The sequence below is a fragment of the Copadichromis virginalis genome, linkage group LG1, assembly GCF_057382275.1.
Source record: "Copadichromis virginalis isolate Kocher_CV1m ecotype Utaka linkage group LG1, C_Virginalis_male_GT1.1, whole genome shotgun sequence".
Lineage (NCBI taxonomy): Eukaryota > Metazoa > Chordata > Actinopteri > Cichliformes > Cichlidae > Copadichromis > Copadichromis virginalis.
The window spans coordinates 36,293,591-36,317,551 of NC_140618.1; the positions used below are offsets into that span (position 1 = coordinate 36,293,591).

Genomic DNA, 23,961 nt, shown 5'->3' on the forward strand with positions numbered 1-23,961 from the left:
AAACCTGCAGGACACCGGGCCTTGAAGCTGGAGTTCCCCCACCCCTACTCTACAGCATCCTACTTATGTTTCATCTTCACGTGAGCCACAGAAAAAAGACATCATTACAGTACTCCTAAATATACTTTGAATTTAATTTGAACACTTCTTTTATCGTGGCATTTTTGACAGGTTAGAAATGAAAATGGGTTACACAGGATTTTTTTTTTTTTAATTTTCCACATTTATGTCCAGGTTTTGGATCTTGGATGTGTTTATGTGCACTTATCTGGCACTGTCCTGCTGCAGCTTCACTGAATGAGAGCAGGGCATCGCAGTCTGACTGCCAAGAAGCGAGGCCTGTCGTAAGGGCGACACTCCAGCTTGTGTGGCAAGGACTGTTTCTGCTCATGCATTTGTTTCTGGAAGATTATATTGTAGCAAAGATTAGCTTTAGCCTTTATTAATATAACCTTTAACAAGGCTGTTGCTGACTACTGTCTGTGCCTTTGTGGAATTCTTTTTCCTGTAGATTTTGAATGCCTGTAATTTTAAGGTTGCTTTGATGTTTAGAGACTGGTGAATAAAGTGTATTTCATAAAGCGTAGAATCAGATTTTTTTTTTTTTTTACCTAATTACTGGTGATTATTCCTGATAACTCTGCTCTGGAAGGTTTGTCTGGGGCTCCAGGTGACTGCATTAAACAATGAAAACATCATCCATGGAGGGAACCACATAATGCTCCAGTGGCCGTAAAGGGTAAAGCAGAAGTTTAAAAAAAAAATACTCTTTTGATCTGAAAGTAATACACTCAGACCGGTTTGCAGGATTTTACATGCAAAGCTTAGTGTTGTCATGACAACAGGGACAGCAGTTTGTGTTCTAGTTTCATTGTATAAGATGTATGAAGACACAAGCTGATGCTTCCCTGTGCTGAATTGTATTTGCATGTTTCCAGCCAAAGCAACAAGAGGTTCAGCAGTATGTGCTGCTGAAGAACCAACTTGTGAAAATGGGAAATCTCCTCAAAACTGGCGTTTCATCCCAGTTTTCTTTTCCTACATTGTTCCCTTCCACTCAGTTTCCCATTAACATGATTTGACACAGCACTCCAAACAGCCAGCCTTCTCAGCAATGACCTTCTGTGGCTTACCCTCCTTGTGCCGGTGATAAGATACTCAAAATGGAAATGCAATACTCTGAGATACTGGAGTTCTGATATTTGGGAGCTTTAAGCTATAATATGAGCATTTACCCTTTTGATGAGCACAAAAGATGTTCTGTGAAACATTCAGCTGTAGAAAGCTTTTTATTGTTGCTTCTCCCTGTAAGTACTGTATATGTATATGTTACAATTATGGAAAGAAAAAGAAAGAATCCACAGACCAATGTAGTAGATCTAATATCTTCTATTTTAGCATCTATGTGGGTTAGCTGTAGCAGGGATAAGATTAACAGGGAAAGAAGAGACTTCCTTGTATGTAAGACACAAATTTAAACATGAAAAACCCCCAAACCTGACATAATAAAAGAAAAAAAAAACTTATTACTTTTTTGTTTTTATGTGTCTGAGATGATTTTGCATTGTGATCCCAGCATAGCAAATCAGACTAGCAACAAAAAAACATGTATAGATTAAAAAGACCCAGAGGTAACAGTCGACGTTACTGCTTTGGCTTTGGCGGCAACTGTTTATCTGCAAACTCACGTGACTTAATATGAAAAAACAAACAAACAAAAAAAAAAAAAAACAGCTGTCACATAAAAAAAAGTGTCTAAAAAGTAACCAAAGCCCACAAATATCAAGCTAAATGAAAGCCAATCAAGTGCTGCCTGCATAATTAAATTTACTGTAATGTATCCGAAGTTTTAAAGGTTTTTTCCATGTTTAGAAGGAGGCCATGAGCCCATTATACAGCAGACAGCTGTAATCTCTCACTCAGAAAGCCGGGCAGCGTCGCGCATTTGCAGGCTGTAATTCCTCGATCAGAGTAGCGCGGTGCTGCACATATCCAGGGTGCAATTCAGTCAGACAGTAGGGTGGCGCTGTATATTTCAGACCTTATCGACTAAGGCACAGTCAGTGTTTAACTGGGTTTTGTCATTTGAAACAGCAGCAGTCACCACAGCTGAGCAGAGAAAGCTGTGGAGTTCCTGGTGATGGCCCCTGGATGCTGGATCCAAGAAAACTCAAAACCTACACTGAAATCTTGTGAGTGAGCCAGCTGTAATGGCTGCTGCTCACCTCATCTCCACCCAGTCTTATTCTTTTTGGACTAAACGTGTGTTGTCCAATAAAACATCCCTTTAGAAAACAAAGATATGACAGAACAAACATGCATGTTTACAGTTTGTTTGGCAAGCCTCTCGATGCTTCTCTGCCTGAAGCTAAAGCTTCTACCAATCGACTGTGCCGCTGACGTCTTGTTGATTGAACAATCCATCACGAATAAGGAAACTTTTGCACTGGTTGAATTTACAAAAACATGCTTACATTTTCTTTTCTTTTTTCTTTTTTTTTTTTTTTTACAGTCAGCAACAAAAAAAAAACCAAAACAACCCAGGCTGTTTTCAAAAAAGGCAGGTCTACTGTTCAGCACTAACACCTTTTAATTAGTCCTGGTATCTTGATTGCAGCGTTGCTATTGGGTGGCCATAGAGGGGGGGCCATCAGGACGCAATGACGTGCACGTAGTTGGCAGGGTAGAGGCCAATCTGGCCATTGCTCAGCTGTCCTTTACACCAACCCTGCTCGTCCTCTTCTCCCAGCTTCAGTAGCTCCTCCCCTGGAAGGATGAGAGTCAGTTTGGCTTTAGTCACGTTCATTTAAATGAATAATTGGATACTGACTGGATACGCCTGCAAAATACAAGCAAAACGCAGGACTTTGGCCTCCTGTTTAAAACAAGTTAAAGACAGGAAGGTAAAATCTCCCGTTTCCACAGCTGTGAAGACCCTTATGGCTCTCCACAGCTGTGATTCTGATCTACAGTACAGGATTTACAGAAGTGCAGTAACGCAGGATCTTTCCCCAGCACATCAATTTTCTGTAATTGTGCCTTCTAATGGAATTTAAAGGTTTTGTGTATTTTTTCACTTTATTGTATGTTGTAATGTGTTCAGTAAAAAGCTCTTGGAAGTTCGCTTGTGCGATACAAACAGGCTGGCTCTGACTCCCCCAAAAGTCGGGGACGAATCTTTCATGGAAATAAAAACCTCCCTACACAGCTGAGCTGAGCTGGGTTAAGCTCAGTGGTCCCATCAAGTCCCGTTAGCTTGGTGAGAGTTACTATACACCACAGCAGCTTTAAACCTCTGTTATGTTTAACAACACGTTAAGCTTCATCTCAATTTTTCTCATTTCTGCACCTGCAGCAGAATGTGGGGGTTTGCCACTGGAAAAGACCAAAATAAAAAAAAAAGAAGAAGAAGAAAAAAAAAAAAGAAAGAAAAGAAACTTTTTGTGTTTGTCCTCCAAATATTTGCAGATGTGCTTTACAGATTTGTAAATTTCTTATGTTTCTTATTCAATGTCAACTTGCAGTACACGATTTTCTTTTAAGTTTAGGAATTTTCCAGTGAATTCATGTTCAGATTTTGGAGATATATTATATACCTACATTTTAATTTTGGGGGTCTTTTTGTCCGTCCCCTTCTTTCTTTTGATTATGTCCATTATTTATCCTCTATACTAAACGGAGTACCATTTGTCTGGTATACAGCAGCTTCTTCCCTCTTGACTGCGAGGAGTGTAAAGAGGAGGAGGGACGCAGCAAGATTTGTTACACCCCCGCTGTGAGGCTTTCTCCCAAACATTTTCTGTGGAGTTGCTTTAAATATAAAAATAATTAATGTTCAACCCCTGAGGATACACGGTACACACAGGTAGCCTCAGTCAAATTGACCTAGAGAGCAGTTGCAACCCCTCCGACAACTTCTGGTCACTAAGGAAAAATGTATTTGCCAACGAGTAGGCAGGTTGGCAGAAAACATTTCCCTTCAAAGTAAAGGTTGGACTACATGTTTGAAAAGGCAGAACTTTTTACTTTGAAGGTGAATGTTCTCCATTCCCAGTTAGCAGCAAACTCTTCAGTTTCATAGCTGCTGGGAAGAGTGGTTGGCGTCTCCCATACAAATGACTAATGACAGCAGCAACCTGCTACCAGCCAAAGAAATGACAAGGAGATTTTTGCTGTAGCACTGTATGCCTTTTTACAGCTAGTTTCATCTAGCAACAACAAGCACCTTTTACTTGCCAACTGGTCTGGTGATATTTTTCGACCACTTCCTGCGTCACTGACCCTGAAGTATTCCTTTCAAATCAATTAACTTAAAACAAATCAAACAAACAGAAGCACACATCCATTAACTATCAACTCAATATTTTGATATTCATTATTTTATTTCCTCTTCATTTACATTAGTTGTTTCTTTTTTGGGCATTTGGCTTTACTCAGCTTACCAGACCTTACAATTACAACCAGATTAGTCACTGAAAAGCTACAGTAATGCACTGTTAATATTTAGATGCATGTAGGCAAAAAGCTGAGCGTTTTATTTTCACGTGAAAGCTGGAAAAGGTAATTGTTCTACAAAATAAAAGCATTCCTGTGGGGTTCATTAAGTCTAATTAAAAAAAAAAACCCAAACAAACAAAAGCCTGAATGTTTTCATTTCCAGTATCCAGAGATATGTGAGTGCTTTCAGCAAGCTTTGTACATACAACTTTTGTAATGACGATCCAACTGAAGCCACAGAAACATGGAAGAGAGTAGCACAAATCTACCCTCTTATGCTCAGAGAAGTATGCATGTATACTTCTTTCTGTGGAAACTTAGATGGAGTCGTTCATGCATTAGTTTTATCAGTTCCAAAAAAGTAAGATGTAATGTGTGTGTGTTTATGCACCACTCTGTATTACACTCTTACTGCATTTGAGGATCAGTGTCAAACATCTTGTCTGGAACAACATGTTTGACACGAGTATGTATGTAGTTCTTAAGATGAGGCATCAAGGCAGAAAAACTAAACTTTTAATTAAATAAAAACTGTAAATACCAGCACTCTTCTCTGTGATGCCTTCCAACTAAAAAGCATTAGTAGGGGTTAATACCTGCTTTAAAGCTGAGCTCATCGGCTTCCTGGCCCGTGTAATCATAGAGTGCTTTGACTCGCACTCCCTCTACCTGCTCTTCTTCCTCCTCCCCGACGCCATTTACCGCCACCTTCTTTGGACTTTCATCATCTGACCAGTCTGATGAATAATCTTTCACCCTGTGAGAGAAGAGGGATAGAGGCGTTAAAAGTCAAGCTTGAACTTTTCCATTTGCCAAAAATAACACGAACATTTCCACAGACATAAGTTGGTAATAGGCAAATTTTCCCATTTTGAGTTTCCCCATTTTCCTGGCTTACATCACATGACTGAATTGAGGTGTTTCAGCTGCACGGCATCTCCTGGGAAACACCGCTTTTATCATCACAGATATAAAGGGAAGAGTAGCGCGTGGAAATGTCAGGCTCACAGAAGTCTGAGCTTGAAAAGCACCACATACAGATGTAAAATGTATGTATGTTATAGAAACACACACGCCTGCACACACATGTAGACTTGTAGAATACCCAACTATCTAGTCCAGTGATGTCTCAGCTTACCAAATGGACATTACACCAGTGTTATTATTAGAAAGTGGGAAGGATGGCTAAAAATAAATAAAAAATTGTGACTCTTACTTCCCTCTTTGTTGCTCTGTACTACATCCCTTCAAATGACAGCAGCAATAACAGCTACACTGGAAAGAACAGAGCTCAAAGCAAAGTGGTTAGGAGCCTTCCCTGTTAATTAAAAAAAAAAAAAAAAAAAAAAAAAATCTCTTTATGCTTGTCTTAAGACACCAAAAAATACATATATGTGGTACTGTAGTCCAACTAGATTTGTAGTACTGATATAGATTTTTCTTTTCTCTCTTTCTCACTTTTTCTTTTTCAAAAAACAAACAAACAAACAAACAAACCCATTATGGAGTACATAAAGATGAGCAGGTTTGCAATTCTTTTAAGGAAACATGGCTGTCCTGTGACATTCACACCGTCATGTTTCCACCTTTGAGACATCACACCAAATTAAATGAATTTCCAAGGCCAAGCATTCACTCCTAACTGTATTGCTTTACATGTTGACCTGTCCCCAAACGGTGGGTGAGGTCGGGGTTGCGTGTCCCCAGTATGTGACTGTATTTAAAAAAAACAAACAAAAACAAAACAAAAACAAAAACCACATTTATGTCCTCGCAACATGAGCAATACACGTGTATGCGCACACACACACACACACACACACAGTTCTAGCTACTAATTAAGAGTGTCATCTATGTACAGGATGTTAACTCCTCAGGGTGACTACAAGGTAACAAGGAAAGTAAACCACATGCTGTCTTCTACCTCCGTCTCTGACACACACACACACACACACACACACACACACGCACACACACACACCTGTGAGAGACATAATTGTAGTCTTGTGTTTAGTCTGCAATCAACAGCCCACAACATTCCATTTTAAAACTTCACAAAACCAACAAGCACAGCTCTCTCTTTAAAATTTTCTTAAAAAAAAAATAAAAAAATCAAGAAGTGTGTTTGTTATGTATTGATGCTGTGTATTCATGTGCATGTGCACAGCAAACACAAGCTCTTTATGTTCAGGTGGAAAAATCTCTAAAAAATTACTGTATTGTTATTTTGTTCCAGTTGCAAGCACGTGTAGCGAGGTAAACGGCAAATGAAATTTAAGACACTTAATTTGCACTTCGCTGCATATGTGGTCAGATCACAGAAGTGATTACAATCCCTCTCATGTGGGGACTCCTGCAGACAGGGCAGATGTGGAAATGTATCTGCTAGAGCAGGGCGATATGACCAAAAATATTTATCAAATTTGCGATAACGATATAACTGACGATATAATTGACACTAGACAAAATACTTTACAACTCCACAACTTTATTAGTGCAAAAAACCCCATCAATGTATTTTCACTTAAACAAGCAGCTGTTTATGTGCATTAAAGTTATATAAAAATTTAACAGTGCAAATGCAAATTCCTTGCTGACAGTTTAACCAAAAGGCATTTCCAGTGGAAACTGGCTGACATATCCTCAGCATAACTATGTATAATATCCACAAAACTTAAAAAGAGGTTATACACACACAATACAGTAATATTATGTTGAAGCACAGTACGTATCACTCTGCGAGGCTCCTGCCTACAATAGCCGTAATGCTCCGACAATCCATCAAGCGGTGCGGCTTCGTACTAAAACATTTGAAAGATTTTTCAAGCGCCGTGTACGACATAAAATCATTTCGAGGTCAGTAAACACAACCAGAATTCATACATAAGGCACACGGGATTATAAGGCGCACTGTCGACTTTCAGAAAAATCAAAGGATTGATTTTAAGTGTGCCGTATTTTCCAAACAACACGGTAATAACGACGTCCCGCTAGCATGCTCTACCAAAAATAGTGCTTTGTTGTGTATCTGACGGACGCAAGCCAAACCAGTTCCACACCACTGAAGTTGCAGCATTTTTACAAACCAGTTCTGGTTCATCCGTTTCATTCAACGATCTGCTTTCGCTCTTCTCATTCTGCGTCGCCGCCATGTGCGTATGTAAACAAAGGCACTGCGCATGCGCGTTTTACCCATATTCTATCGCGATATTTCATTTTCCTATCGTTGCCCAAAATTACACCGGTATTACCGTGAACGGTATGATACAGCCCAGCCCTAGTATCTGCAGCTATTCAGTAGAAAAATGAAAAGCAAGAACTACTTAACTAGTCCCTGGTTTTGTCAGAGGTTTCATACTGTTACAAAGGGAGTTTTTCCTTCCTACTGTTGCCAAGTGCTTGCTCATCAGGGTCAGCTGATTGTTGGTTTTTTTTTCTATGTTATTGAAGGGTCTTTAACTTACAATATAAAGCACCTTGAAGCAACTGTGGTTGAGATTTGGAGATATTGGGGGGAAAAAATTGAAAGCACAACATATAAAGCACATCCCAAAAATCACATTTTAGAAATATTACCGCTGCTATTATCGTATTTGGCCATCAGAACCTGCACATTTGATTTTTAACCAAGTCTCCTGTATCATGGATAGTTTTCATAAAGCCAAATTGTTTCCTGTCATCTCTGGGGTTTATTTGTTGCAAAGTTTAAAAAAAAAGAAAAAAAAGGGAGTATTGATTCCGTCAGAGGTCATACCAATAATAATTTATTGGTTAGTCAGCAACTGCTAAGTGCATGCTGTACTTGGCCTTTTTTTCACATGGAATATTTCACTCCCATTTCATGGATTCACCTCACCACCAGGTTCAGCTTTATGGTCTGTGAGTAGACATTTCGACTATAGGAGGTTAAAAGATTACGTATACTGCTTTGTGAGTCAAGCGCAATTATCTCCACAGATAGCTTCTCAACAGAGCACAGATGTTGGAGTTTATGATAACATAAACTCCAACATCATGTCCACAGTGTCCTCCTACCTGCTGGTGTCCAGGGTAATGGGACTCGGTGGGACATTGTCTCCAGCAGAGGAGACGATGTTGGTGAGGGTCACCACGTTCTCCTCAGAGTTTCCACTGTGCATCCTCTTGCTGATGGAGCGACTTGCCTCTGGAGACCACTCCTGCACACAGACACACAGTCATTTACTTAAGCTTACACTGACTCAGGTCTTTGTCTCTTTATCAGTTTATGTCGACATAAGTGACACAAGTTTAATGAACACTCTGTTGATGCATCCACGGGAGTCAACAAAAGCCAGAGCTAGGCCTTTAAAGTATGCTGCTGTTGCATTCAGTTAAAGAAAGGATGATGATTTAAATGAAAGAAAATGTGCTACACTGCAGTGTTATGGATGCACGGATATGCAAATGGTTTGGTTTTGCAAAGTCAAACCAAAGACGTAGACGAGATCAGCAGTGCTGTGTGTTACAACACTTGTTAAGACTTCATCCAAAATGCGTTTCTCTTCAGATTCTGTAAGAAGCGCGTCAAATAACAGCTAAAGATCCGTGGAAGGATACGACAACAGCACCGGTGCTTTGTGTCACTGATAACGTTACCCAAGATGCAGCAAATTTTTGACATTACATGGTACTACTTGTCATTGTTGCACGTTGTTGACCGTTTCAATTCAAAAACTGCTAAAGAACATAAGGCGTTATCTTCAGATCTCTTCTTTTGTCAAACCCACAGTGCTAAACTCAAAGGGAATCAGAGAGCTGCTGAAACTGACAAATATTCATATTAAAGATGCCGTATCAGAGACTCTCCGATTTTTAATGGACCTAAGAGATTTAAAAAAATGATTGTCTTTGAAGTCCAGAAGTGCCTCATTAGTGTTGATGTCATGTTCTTAACACTTATCACCCAAGTTTTAAAATACAGACAATTATATATTGTAGTTTTACAGTCGAATATAAATGAGCAAGAACAATGAAAACCACATAGAGACACAAAGCTATATGAAAATATAATCACAACACAAAACACCTGAGAGTTTTAAATGTGAAACCAAATCTGAACAAAGCGCACTCTTAAAAAAAAACAAACAAAAAAAACAAAAAAAAAAAAACAACAATTCATAAGTTTCAACATGAAGCCCTGTCAATCTTTAGATCACACCCAGACCTAACGCACTATCATGTAATAGCAGGGTGCTGCTTGCAGGCGTAGGCAGCTGGGGATAGACTTGTTAGTATTAGCTCTCTTCAGAGGAACCTTGATCAGCAGGAGGTGTGTGTTCAGTGAGATACCACAGATATAATTAGACTTCTTGACAAGTGCTGTGCATAAGTTTCCCGTCAAGTGAGGCCATCGTACAGCTCCTCCTCGCCTGATCTTTACGCAGTGGGGGAATCGTGCTTGGAGTTATGAATGAATATAGTTAACTGAAAGTCCTCGCAAGTTCAGACATGTGTGTGTGTGTTGGGACAAAGGCTCTCTGTTCGCATGTCAGCGGCACTGTGGGAATGCCAGGAGATTCCTCAGAGGACAGAAAAGACACTTATCCCTGCCAGGATCTTCCACTTGCTTACTTTTTGCAAAGAATAACTGAGGAAGGTAAAAAAAAAAAAAAAGTGTTTACTTTGTCATCACTGCAATAATGTTAACTTAATAATCTTAAAATGCAGAATCCAAAGATCAGACTCATTGATAACGCTGAAAATGTGCATGTGTGCAAAACCTAGGAACTGAGAAAAACAAATCTATATAAGGAAAGTGGAGAGATCCCTCCACCAGGACAGACAGACGTCCAGCAGATGTCAAGCAGCACAGCCGATGTACTTTACAATTACCAGCTCTGGCAGCTCTCAGACTAAACCATCTTCAGCTGTGTGCTACCACTCGAACGTCTCTACTAAAGCAGTAACGATGCTTCAGTTTTTATTAACCAAAACAAAAAACATACTTCAGAGAAAAGCTAAAGTATGTTTGATCAAACAAATGGATTTGAGATCATCCAAAAATCTGTCAGACTTTAAGTAACTGTGTTGTTCGCATGTTACATGTAGTCTTTTCTATAATTTGAAATTCAAAGCTCCAGGTCTGGAACAGCAAACATAGCGGGGCAGTGTGCGGCTGCCAGAAATAAAGGTGGAGGATGAGAGGCAAGAATCCAGATAATGTAAGAAGAGGCTCTGCCGAACCACGCACAGAGAGAAAATAGGACAGTACAACATTTACAATGTGTGACTCAGGAGCAGACAGCAAAGACGGTGGGGAAGTACGCAATATGTAACATTCTGGAGACATGTAAGAAGTCACTGTTTCTCTCTTTTGTGTTTTAAACAGCGAGATAAAAGGACTTCTTGAAACCAAACTACATACAGACTACCGACTTCAAGTGCAGTTGCCCTACACTCCTAAATTTGCAATGCATATTGCAGTACCTAAAAATAATTACACTTCTAATAATACTGCTAAAACTGGTAACAGCTGTCAGTTTTCAAAGAAAGAAAAAACAATTTACACCGATCAGACAAAACATTACAAGCAAAGACAGGTGAAGTGAATCACAGTGGTTATCTCTTTACCATGGCACCTGTTGGTGGGTGGGATACTTTAGGGAACAAGTGAATATTTTTTCCTCAAAGTTGAGTGTTAGAAGAAAAATGGACAAGGATTTGAGTGAGTTTGAGAAGGACTAAATTGTGATGGCTAGATGACTGGGTCAGCATCTCCAAAACTGCAGCTCTTATGGTGTGTTCAGTCTTCAGGAGTTAGTATCCATCAAAAGTGGTCCAAGAAAGAAACAGTGGTGGATGGATGTATGACCGGAAGGTCGGCCCATGTGGTCTAATCCAAGACACAAAAGTTAATGTTCGTTCTGAGAAACACCTGGCACCAGGATTCAGTATGTGAAGAAGGCAAGCTGGCAAGTTGGCAGAGGCAGTGTGATGCTTTGGACAATGTTCTGCTGGGAAACCTTGGGTCCATAAGGATGTTACTTTCACATGTACCACCTACCTAAGCATTGCTGCAGAGCATCTACAGCCTTTTATGGAAACAATATTCCCCGATGGCTTCTTTCAGCAGGATACTGCACTCTGCCACAAAGCAAAAATGGTTCAGGAATGGTTTGAGAAGCACAACAATGAGTTTAAGGTGTTTACTTGGCCTCCAAATTCCCCAGATCTCAGTCCCATTGGTGATCTGTGGGATGTGCTGGACAAAACTATACGATCCATGGAGGCTAACCTCAAAACTTACAGGACAACAGGATCTGTTATTAACATCTTGGTGCAGATACCACTGCTCGCCTTCAGGGCTACTTTGGCAGAAAAAAAAAAAGGACCCACACAATTTTATGTCTTATTGGTGTATACTCTATTTTTAAAAGAAAGGAATAATGAGTAACTGTTTCATTTCCACTAAAATACTCCAAATGATGGTTCTCCTTTGTATGATAAGAATCATATTCTATAATTAGGGTATTGTAGAATACGCTAATCTACCTTTCTTACAATGTAACTATTATGGACGAATGCAGAATATTACAGTATCCCAAGGGAAAAAACAACATGCCTGGGAAAACACAGTGTACGTAGTTTCTTTAATTCACGCCAAAACCCCAGGACCATGGAGAAAATTTTGGACATGTAACCCTGGCTGTGCAAATTAAACAAAAACTCAGAAAGTTTCCTTTAGGTTATTCTTGTTTTTTGAAAAAGAATTTACATGAAACGGTAGTTTCATTAAAAACAAACAAACAAACAAACAAACAAAAAAAAACAATTTTGTCACATATGCTAAGCAGACTACAGAATCCTGAGACTCTAATCTGAATTCCTGCACAACAATCATTTGCACTGTTGTTTGTGTTTTTCCATATGTAAATATTTGTATTTATTGGTCCTGTCTGCAGCACTGAGGTGCAAGTTCCATTCCACTAGCAACTAATCTGTGTGTGTGTGTGTGTTCGACATTCCTAACCCCACTCAGCTTTCAGTCACAAAATGAGGCTTTCACTGGAACCCTGCTTAATATTCAGTCCGTCCCCTAAAACACACAGAGTCATGTTTCCATCTCCTCGGGAATTCAATGCAAATCACTACAATGTCCTTTAACAACCCCTAAAAGAATCATTTCCTCAACTTTAAATGGAGTCCTCAAACTCAAAGTTAATGATTTACAATATTTACATAATAAGTATTTAACCAAACTGAGGTCAAGTCCTGTTGAATGTGACCGTTTCAACAGATTTACGTTCCGACAGCACGGATAACGCACACACAGATGTAGATGACTGCACAGAAAAAAAACAAAGCAAAACAAAATAATTCATGCGCGACAGGGTGAACAGAGTTTGTGTTTTCACACCTCAAACTGGGGCCAGTTCATGCTCATGCCCGGTCCGTGGGTGTTCCTCCACCATCTGAGGTCTTCAGTTTCGTTGGCTGCACGAATGGTCTGGCCCAGGTCCTGGTACAAGGCTTTGAAGCTAATGGACAGAAAGGGAGTGAATAATCACATTGATTGACACTCTGTCATCAATCTGCAGACCATCTTTCATCTGACTTTGCAACCTGTAACGCATGCTTAGGGACGCTTGTCATTAACCCTGCTTCATGCTGCACAGGTACAGGGCAACGAAATGCAGTTTGCATCCAAGCACTTCTGGATGGATGCAAACTGCATTTCGTTGCCCTGTACCTGTGCATGTGCAATGACAATAAAGTTGAATTCTATTCATCAGGAAAAGACAGGTTTCCAAGTTGGGGATCTTCTAAAGTCATAAAAGATTACTTATTGAAGCAGGAAGCAGTTGTCAAAGAAAACAACAGACTGTACTTGCTGGTTGAACATGGAGAGAATTAAAATCGACACAGTGCATTTTGAATTTACAGTAGCAGGTTCCTGATAGGTCCTGTTTACTCACAGGGCTGGGCATCGAGAACCCTAGAGCCGTCATTTAAAGGTGGGATTTGAGATAAGACACGCTGCATACTTTCTAATCAGCTTCATCAGCACTGAGCTGGTTTGTATACACTCAGATATAACATGAAGAAAAAAAAACAAAACAACAACATCTCTTCATCTACATCCAATCTTCCAAAGGAACAGCTGGTAAGAGGGCAGCTTCCCCCCCCGACACACTCTCAAAGTGTTTTTTAATTTTTTTTTTTTTTTAAAGGATCTCAAACTTATCACAGAGATGGAACATGGTTTTTTGGGGGGGTTTTCTTTCCACTCTCTGTAATATGTGCCAGGACGAACCATCTAGTGAACACACATTTTGCACCAGTAGTTGAATATTATCCCACCATGTTTAAAGCCTTACTGACTAGTGTCACATGGAGGAGGTGGGTGAAAAAGTATTCCCATTGGTCCTTTATAAATTAACTCATCATCCAACGTGGTCTGCAGCCTCTAACTGACATAACACTAAAGGCTTAAACGAAAGCATACTGTAAAGGCTGTGAGTTATATGATATTATACAATTTCATATTTATTGTAGCTGCAGGAAACATGCTCACTGTGGGACTAAAGAAACACGTGTTCAGGCTTTTTATTTGATCATTCCGACTCCTCAAATCTTTCTTAAGTAATGTTTTATATACACATATATATCAGTGCTCTGGAATAAATACATGGATACCAGAGGAAGTCTCTCAGAGTTTAAAAAAAAATACGTTCACAGTGAGAAACTGCTCTTCAAAAGAGCAGTTTCTTCAAGGGTTAATTTGCTCAATATTTGGACAGAGTTGGCTGGACTTTACCAATAATGGTTACCATGGCAAAGTTGCTTGTTTAAATAAAATATGAGGTCAACAGTTAATGGACAACAGCAGGAGTTTTCCATTAACCCCTGTGTACATACGCACATGTTCAGACCGACATCCGTGCCTTCGCAGCTCTGCATGCCTTCGCTGTGAGTCATGGATCGCTTGATTCGTGATCCACGTAATTTTGGATAAATAAATACAAGCATGTGGATTTTTCCTTACCTGTCTTTGGAGGATAGGTCAAGGTGTGTATGGATGTCGAGCAGGACATCTTTAAAGAAACACAGCCTCTTGCGCTCAGCCTCCTGAGTTAAGTCGAACACCTGCTCCATGTCCTCCATGTAGCGGGGGTTACAGCGGTTCAGCTCCTCCAAGGCCTTGGAGTAGCGCTCCTTTACCTGCCGTAAACACACACACACTGAGCTACTGCGTAGTAGTACACCAATGTGTGTTTTGTTAAATGCACCATTTCAATTACACTTCATGGTCTTACTCAGGTGCATGTGCCTTGCATGCTTCGAGTATATGTGCAAGACTGTCTGTTCCAAAGAGCAGAATAAAAACCTTTGGAAAGCAGCTATAAAGCTCGTTGTAGTTTTATTCTATTTTAATAATGAGACATTTCAAGCTTTATTCAGAATTGCATTTTTTGTTCAATCATTTAAGTGAATTTATTTTATCTAACATTATTTTATTTATGGATTTAAATCAGCTTCCAGTGTAGTTCAGATGAATTAAAATCCTAAAGCAAACTACAAGAACAACTGAACAGGGTGTTTACCTCTCCTGTAATAAAAAAAATATTCAAAGTGACAAAAGAACTCAACTTTTCCATATTTCCGGATTTATCTAAGAGACTTTGAATAATACTTAATGTCAAGAGTGCAAGAGTGACCAACTGAATTCTGGGAGTTTCTTTTTATTATGCACACAGTATGAACAGCTCTCCATCATTAGTAAGTATTATTTACACTGATAACATGCTGTTGACTAGAACCCACCATAATAAGACTGTCTTCTTCTTCTGTGAACTCTTGTAAGAACCCACTGAATAAAATGTTTAAATATCTTAATGATTACATAAAGTGTGCAGTGATTAAACACAGCAGATACCAACACGGGGCGCTGAGACTGGTTGAGACAAGTGATTGAAGACTGAAGGCTTTTTTGGATGTATTTTTCTTCAAGCTGTGAATGAGTAATGATATTGGATTTCATTTCCTTGTTGAGATCAACATTGCTCAAGAGGTCCTTGGCTGCCTGACAACGCTGTGCGTACTAAATGAACACGTCTCAGGATTTCCTTCGTTTTTTTGTTGTTTGGTTGATCATTTCCCTCTCCGGGTCCTGGAACTACTCCTCAACCGTTGGGTTTGTTACAAGTGGAAAGTCGAGGAGACAAGTCCGGTCATGTTTCAAAGTTAAAAAACATACACAGGTATGTTTTTCTGGAGTCAGACACACCCAGACTGGTACAAGAGGAGCTATGTATGGGACTCTGTTTATATGTACATGTTCACGTGTGTGTGCATCGTACTTTCTCGGTGTCCTGGTTGCAGCGCTCCACCCGGGTTGTGTACTTGCGAACTTCCTCTTGTGACTTGGTCGGGTCAGCCTTGGCGTGCGCCTCCCTGTTAGCCGCCGTCCACTCCTCTTTCCTGGCCTGATGGTAACTCTTCTTAGTTGACTCCACCTGGACACACGCACGTGTTAAACACTTGCTATAAACTCAGTAAAGACTAAACTTCAATTTTTTCCAAAAATGTACCCGTCTCTCCTCATTGACACATCAGATGTAATATCAGACTCACTCACATCCATCCAACAACTGTGATAATATTACCTCAAATACAATCACCTATGACGTAATAGCTGCATTCAACCACTGTGTTATCTTATACGACAATCTTATAAAAGGAAAAAGAAGGAGGGAAGTTTATTCACCGACACTATAGTCAAAAGAAGCACTTACTTTGCCATTTCGCATTTAAGTCCAATTATGTCACTTTTTGTTGAGGAATTGCTAAATTCCAGTCTATGAGGGTCTGCAGTAGTCCCAAACTTATAGTGGACTGATTCCACTATTTTATCTCGGTCCTGATGCACAATGGTCACTGTGAAGATGGCAAGTGGCTGTGAGATCCCCGTTTTTCATGCAAATATTTTAACAAGACTACAAGTCACACTGTCACAATAATTGTGTCTGCGCCACAGTCTCCAGTTTTCCATAGTGTGACTGTAGCATAAAGCAACTTCATGTGTGACATTTGCTAAGAGGATGTGTAGACAGTTGCTGGCTTTTGTTTTTATTAAAAGAAACCTTTCAACGACAACTTTGTAGACACTGGCCATTTGCAAGTATTCACTACAGTCACGTCATCTCCATTAAATCCCATTAGTGTGTACTGCAGCCACTCACTGATGCAGACTGCCCTACAGACCAACGTCAGAAAATCTACTGAGGCCGCCCTCACCTCCTTCAGCTTACGGACCCAGGGCTTCTGAGCTTTGCGGAAGCCATCATCCGCGTCCTTCGTCTCTCTGAAACCTCCCATCATTTGCTTGTGGAAGGCCTCTTTTTGCCAGCTGCGTACTTTCTCGCTGTCCTCACCCGCCAGCTGCTCCCGCAGCTCCATGTGCAGCTCGCTGAGTCGGTCAGCCGCTTGCATGAAGGCATGCCAAGCCTTCTCCAGTGTACCATACTGGGGCCCTAAATAAACGTGAGAAAGCGCCCCTTCAGGTTATCACTAAATAAAAATCACTCGTCCCCATTTGTCTACATGTTTACAAAATTAATTGTAGGTCAGTGTTGTGAAACTTCGCCTGTGGATATTTTGATGGGGATTTCCATAAACATCGTGAGCTTTGCTACCAAATTAAAGATGGATGACTTAATTTATTAGATGATGAACAAAATATTAACTTGTAAAAAATTTAGCCAGCTAAATTATCATCTTGGTCATATTTAAATAGAAATCCCAAACATATCCCATTTATATCATAAATGTCACATTTGGAATTCCTGTGTTTGTTTGTTTTTATATATATATATAAAAAAAAAAAAAAAAAAAAAAAAAAAAAAAAACACCCAGCGCGCCCCTGCGGGCGGTTTATCCTTCAAGCTCGGGTCCTCTACCAGAGGCCTGGGAGCTTGAGGGTCCTGCGCAGTATCTTAGCTGTTCCCAGGACTGCGCTCTTCTGGACAGAGATCTCCGATGTTATTCCCGGGATCTGCTGGAGCCACTCGCCTAGCTTGGGAGTCACCGCACCTAGTGCTCCGATATTCATGTAGCCCCTTCCGCCGGGGTTACTTGCGTAGTAGCATTCCAACAACGCCCTGTTTTCGTCCCTTGCCCACCGATGCCTTCTTGTTTTTTATTTATTTATATATATATATATATATATATATATATATATATATATATATATATATATATATATATATATTAGGGGTGCAACGATATTCGTATCGATATTGAACCGTTCGATACAGTGCTTTCGGTTCGGTACGCATATGTATCGAACAATACAACATTTGTAATTTATTTTATCAATTTTCCTTCTGACGATGCTGTCTGTGTGGAGCGCTCAGTGAATCTGTGTTCGACTACTCCGCCTAGGCTGCACTGTCGAGCGCAGATCCACTGAGCGCTCCACACAGACAGCATAGTCAGAAGGAAGAGCACAGGGCAAGCTAGCGAGACAGAAGTTAAGCTCTCCTTGCAACAGGCAAATTGACCCTCATTCAGATCTGGCGTTTGGAATTATTTTGGTTTTCATGTGACGTATGACCCTGAAGGTAAGCGAGTCATGGACTAAAGTAAAACAGTATGTTGGATGTGCCATGCAATGCTCAATTACATTGGTGTGAACTAGTGTGTTAGCGCAGTTAGCTCGTTAACGTGTTGGCCGTCTAGCCCCATGCACGGGGCGATCGGCGGTAGCTCGTTAACGGAGATTTGCCGTGTTGTGGCGTTAAGGTCATTTCAACGAGATTAACCTGAAAGCACTAGTGGGAACACAACGAATATGACTGCACATTTACACCGACATCATCCTAGTGCAAAGACAAAAACAACAAGCATGCTACTAACTTTAGCCGAGTCATTTAGACAGCTGTTAGCACATGATTCTCCTTATGCTGCTGAGAATATAGCCCAGAAGAAGCGGATAGTATAGCTTTTATTTTGGAAAGAGCCATTTCTCTGTAATAAACTCTCTTTTCCAAAGATGAGTGATTCCTCAATCAGATACAGGGCTTGCAATATCGCTAGCCCGACGTCCCGGAGCTAGCGATTTTTTCAGTCGGGCTACCAAAATCTATCTCTTCCCTGCCCGTCGGGCTATTGTAGGAAAAATATATGTCAATGCTTTTGCATTCTTTCAGAAATGTAGCTGGGTAATTATGTCATTGGCATCGGTGAGCCACTGTCAATATGTGACATATTGAAGTCGCGTTTGAATTTGCGCTTGTTTTTTTGCTTTCACTTTGCAATCGTGCGAACTGTGTATAGAGAGCGACAGCACTGATCTGTGAGTGATGATAATTTGCGCACCAATTCCTCTGACATCGTCTTATTAATCGTTAGCTTACTATGCAAACATGACAAGTGAAATCTCCCGCAGCAAGCTTAAACATGTGAGAGGTTGATCGCGCAGAGAATCGCTGAGCTTATGTGAGTGCGTGTGTAAAAGCATTTCAGTTCTGCTGAGCCAAATAAGACAGGTCAGGGTGAAGAAGTGACAGCCAAAGAAAAGCTTACCACAAAACGGAGAAGTTATGACAAATCAGACTATAAGGCAAAAAGAAAGTGCAGCTTTATGGTTTCATGGACAAAATAATTTCTGTGGCTGCAATATGACGAGCTAAATAACCAGGGCTGCACATAAGTGGTCCGCAGGTGCGCATTCGCTGTCAAAATAAAAAACGCGCACAAGGGTTAGGGTTAGGGTTAAATTTAAAAACTGTACTTTTGAGTTAAAATATATATTTATAATTTTAATAAATGACAAATTAAAAATGCATGAACATTTTTTTTGTATCGAAAAAATATCGAACCGTGACACCAAAGTATCGAACCGAACCGTGAATTTTGTGTATCGTTGCACCCCTAATATATATATATATATATATATATATATATATATATATATATATATCGTCATAATTTCTATCCAAATGTGGTGACGTCTGATGGAAACTAACTGGTGGCTATATCCACTCTTTTATAAAAAGCTAGCATTTAAACTAACCTTTCTCCACAACAACCCTCCACCTCTTGGCCCAGTCACTCAGCTGAAGAGCGTAGTGCTTTTCTATCTTGGCTCTCTCCTGGAAGCAGGTGACTAGCTCATTGCACAGCCTGTGGCCATCGTCAATCCGCTTTACCGTCCTTTTGTAGTTCCCCGGCTGCAGAGACACACCAACGAACCAAACAGGAGCGAGGAAATAGAACAGCGTCAGTCACTCCCTGAGTTCTATTCATGTCATCGTTGTATCTAGACATTAGCAACAACAGTTTGGACTGAAGCATATTTGGTGGATAAATGATATAGAGATGATCGAAACTGAGATTAAAAAAACAAAAAAGGGGAGACAAAAGGTAATACAGCCACTGGAGATGAGAGTGTGTATTTTTCCCAACATGGAAGGCTGTGAAGAAGTCAGTCTTCGGTCTTTAGATAAAAGCATGTAATGAGACCCGGCTGACTGACACACTGACTTATCTGGCTGCTTCGGCCTCTTAGTTATTCTGCATTCAGGTGCTGTTGATCAGCTAAATAGACATGTTCATGTGCTGAACACATTGAGCCAGGTGTTGATCCTTTCACAGGCTAGAGTTGGTGGTGTTAAATCGCAGTGATTTGGAAAACATTTAAACAGTGAAAAACATGAAAGGTTGAAAATTTTAAAAAAAATTCAAAAAGGATGTTTTTTTAATTAGAATTTTCAAAAAAGTTGAAAGACGGGCCAGAAAAGACTGGTAAAGTTGCGTAACCCCAATAAGAAAAAAAGCAACTTGTTGGAAAGCTCACAACTTGTTAGGTTAATTAGTAGCATGAGTGGGTAGAAACCTGTGTCTGCAGGCTGAAACACTGCAGCTATAATAAGACTCAGACTATAAAAAGTTAAGTGTTGTTTTAAGTTTTGTAGAGCGGCTGATGTACGACAGCAATTAAAGTGTTACTACTGTACCTCCCAGAAGCTCTCAGAGCTCCCCAGCTCACTTAGGTCTCCATTAGAAGACATCTTGGGGTCGGCCCCACAGCACAGAATGATGGCGGCTACAGAAGAAACTGAGGAGGAGAAAAACCCGAAAGAAGCATGAAAGAGAGAAAAAAAAAATGTAAATTAAATTTTAACAGGTTCACTGACATGATCTTGTTTGATTCCAAGTACATCTATGCACTTCAACTTTCTACTCCAAATTAAAAAGCCCTAACTGGAAAAAGCCTGGTTAACCAGAGTAACAGCGGCCGACACTTAATTTAAAAACAATGAAACTTTAAAACATAATTTTTAAGGAATGAGTCTACCTGCTCTATGAATACGTCACAGCTCATTTCATCTCTCTGTATATTTATTCTCGAGCACCAGTTGGTTTGTTTGCCTAGTGACGCTTTCTGGGAAATCCACAGCTCAGCCCTCATCTTGGACTTGTGACAAGATACGGCTGTTTCACACTGAGACTCTGATAAACACTGATGTCCTGGAGACGGTGTTTCACCCTGACATAATCATACACTTCACTACAAGCATAAATCAAGTACACACCGTCATTATCCCCAGACCAAAAGCCTAATAGAGGAAGCAAAATGACCTTTTTTGCTTACTTGAGGTCACCTTTGAAAACAGCTGCGTAAAATAATTTTTAAAAATGTTTTAAAGCTGCAGGTGTTATCATGGACAGGAAACAGGAAAAATAACTTAAGCAAACACTGAAGAAAGAGATGTTAAGAGCTTGAAGTCCTACAGTTACATGACAAATGGGACAAACTGCACCTCCTAACTTATAATCATGTAATATGATCGAAAGGTCAACAAGCGCAGTCCAAGGCTGCATGCTTTCACCTGTCTGAAAATTCATGCAGGAAGTGAATCTCTGGATCCAGATTAACTTGCGATATTTTCTCGAGAACATCACAACCAGGTTTCCCCATTTTTTTCTTATGTCATATTCATATTAATTTGTCAAAATATGATGTGAAATTTAAATTTTATTAAATAATCCTGCTGACACGGACACATTTAGACAACCTCCTTGTCAAGAGGATCGGTACGGAAGAGGATTGGGGCCACTGGGGGAAAAAAAAAAAGAAAAAAAAAAAAAGAATTCTGACTTTAATCTCAGAATTCTGACTTTAATCTCAGAATTCTGACTTTAATCTCAGAATTCTGAGATTAAAGTCAGAATTCTGAGAAAAGTCAGAACTCTTTTTTTATTTTATTTCCAGTGGCCCTAATCCTCTTCGGTAGATCAGGAACATTTGTGGCCATTCAGGATTTCCTTAGAAGATGTTTCTTAAAAAGACGCGTCTCCTCTTTTTCTGGGGTTATCAAACCCAGTAGTCTCCAGTCTTATTGCTCCACTGTAAGCAGCTCTACAGTTTCAGCTTCTGGCAAACTGCAGCTCCCCATCAGCTGACACAGAAAGCCAAAGAGTCCTCACTGCTCTCTGACCTCAGGGCTGCTCTGCTCAGTTTGTTTTTTTGCACAGAGCTGGATGGTGTGCGTCCTACAAATGCCGATACCCTGTCGTGCGCAGTCGGTCCACTCCTCTTTATACACAATGGACTTCTTTCAGATGACAGGAAGCACAACATTTGTACAAAAATCAAGCTAATAAGAAAGGAAAAAATAAATAACTTGGTGAGTTGACATCTATATTTGTTTGGAGGACTGAGTACTGTAGTTTCAACCTGCAGATGAGTTGACTCGTGTGACACCAGTGGCAGGAACGCACATGTGCATCTATGGTCCATCCCAATGCACAGAAAACACAAACAGGGAAACTAATTAACAGACTGTTGCTTTGTGTATTCTCACTACAAACAATCCCTTTTTGTGAAATACTTTCTTAAAAGCAAAGCACGATGCACAACTGTGCAAAACCAAAGAGCAAACCTGCATTTTAAATTCAGCTGCAACTGAACTCGAGGGGATTCATTTTTTACATTTTGTAGCTCTGCAGGAACTCTACCAACAGTTTACTGTGACCTGGCTTTCCCATACATCCACTTCCTCCGTGTTATCCTCCAATTGGACAAAACCCTTTGTCAAGGCCAGGCGGTTTCCTGTTGCAGATACAACAACTTGTCAAACACACCATTACTCGAGGCCTAGCGGCTCACTTAACCTCAACACAAACTCAAATCTCACCTCTTGCTAAAAGCTAAAAGATTCGTGTGCCACATTTTGGTCTGCAAGCAGCTAATGCCAATGTAATAACTGATACACAAAACATACATAACCTTTCAAACGGTCAGACCAGTCCAAAGAGTTTAGACCATACCCATCTTTACAAACATTATAAACAAAAACAAACTCTATGCATTAAAAATGAGAAGGAGCATGGCATGAGGGGTTCAAAGTGGAGAGGCCCTTTACCACACTACTTGCAGCACCCATTACCCAGGGCTTGTGGGTCAGACCACAGACATCTTCAAATTTAAATTCCATCTGGATCTACAAAACACTAAGCAGCAATCTCTGGGGTACAAGCCTCCGTGGACAGTTTCCTCAGGGTGTTTTAACTGGCAGGTGGACACCTGCAGGAGTCAACTGCTTAGTTTACGAATCAGAATGAGTGCACTGGACCTCCCCACCCTGTCTGTGGTGTTTTTAATGGAAGGATCTAACACAGAACGTGACTTGCATGTTGCAGTCAGAGTTTGTGGATACAACTTGTTGCTCGATCTGATATTGCCATGTTGGTGCCATTCCTGGATCAACAACACTAATATTAGTCCAGACTCAACAATGCAAGTGACCAGTCACACTAGTGATGTCACAGTTTTGCGATGTGGAAACATCATCCCATGACACATCAAAAAATAACCCTAACTATAGCCCTATAACCATAACCACAATCATAACCCAAACCCTGATCCTAAACCCCCTAAGTTCTGTAAGTTGCATCTTGCAACTATAGCATGTTGGAGTTATCTGTACACCTGGAGTGGCCACGGATTACAAAACACCTTCTCTGGTAGTTCCCACTGCAATAGAAAAGTATGAACTCAAAGAGCTTTATTGTCAAATAAAATATTGTATTTTGACACTTAAATTAAAGTTTTCGTACAATGCAGCTGAATGACATGTTGGTGTTAAAGTTAGAAATAAACACAAAGAGATCAGTTGTAAGACACAACAATGGGGAGATGTAGATGAAGAGAAAGGGCTGTCAATAATGAAGCCTGATTTCAATAAATAACTGCCTCTTTTCTAAAGACAAGTAAAATAACTATATAAATGAACTGTAACTAGTTTAAAGAGATTTTTCCCTAAACCGTTTACTATGTGCATCATTTTCTAGAAGTTTGATCACTGTTTGAATATTTTCTCTGTGAGACCATGCTCTACAAGTTCGACTTGACAAGACTGAGAGGTTCCGGATTATTTTTCCTCCTTCCTGAGTCTCACATTGTTCACTCTCACCGTAAATAACTCCCAATGTGTC

General features: G+C 40.1%; 1 protein-coding gene across 3 annotated transcripts in view; it reads right to left on the bottom strand.

Annotated features, from left to right (window-relative positions):
- Positions 1-1,276: 1,276 nt before the first annotated feature.
- The window catches only part of pacsin3 (protein kinase C and casein kinase substrate in neurons 3), a 34,738-nt gene continuing 12,053 nt past the window's right edge, over positions 1,277-23,961 (bottom strand). For all 3 annotated transcript variants that reach the window (XM_085460942.1, XM_085460950.1, XM_085460956.1), the window contains 9 exons: positions 20,478-20,578; positions 19,535-19,691; positions 16,756-16,991; positions 15,819-15,974; positions 14,504-14,679; positions 12,875-12,995; positions 8,533-8,675; positions 5,094-5,254; positions 1,277-2,766 (listed from right to left, as the gene is read on the bottom strand). In XM_085460942.1, coding sequence (XP_085317068.1) covers positions 2,651-2,766; positions 5,094-5,254; positions 8,533-8,675; positions 12,875-12,995; positions 14,504-14,679; positions 15,819-15,974; positions 16,756-16,991; positions 19,535-19,691; positions 20,478-20,531 — 1,320 coding nt within the window. In that variant the 5' untranslated portion in view covers positions 20,532-20,578 and the 3' untranslated portion in view covers positions 1,277-2,650. The remainder of the gene's footprint in view (positions 2,767-5,093; positions 5,255-8,532; positions 8,676-12,874; positions 12,996-14,503; positions 14,680-15,818; positions 15,975-16,755; positions 16,992-19,534; positions 19,692-20,477; positions 20,579-23,961) is intronic.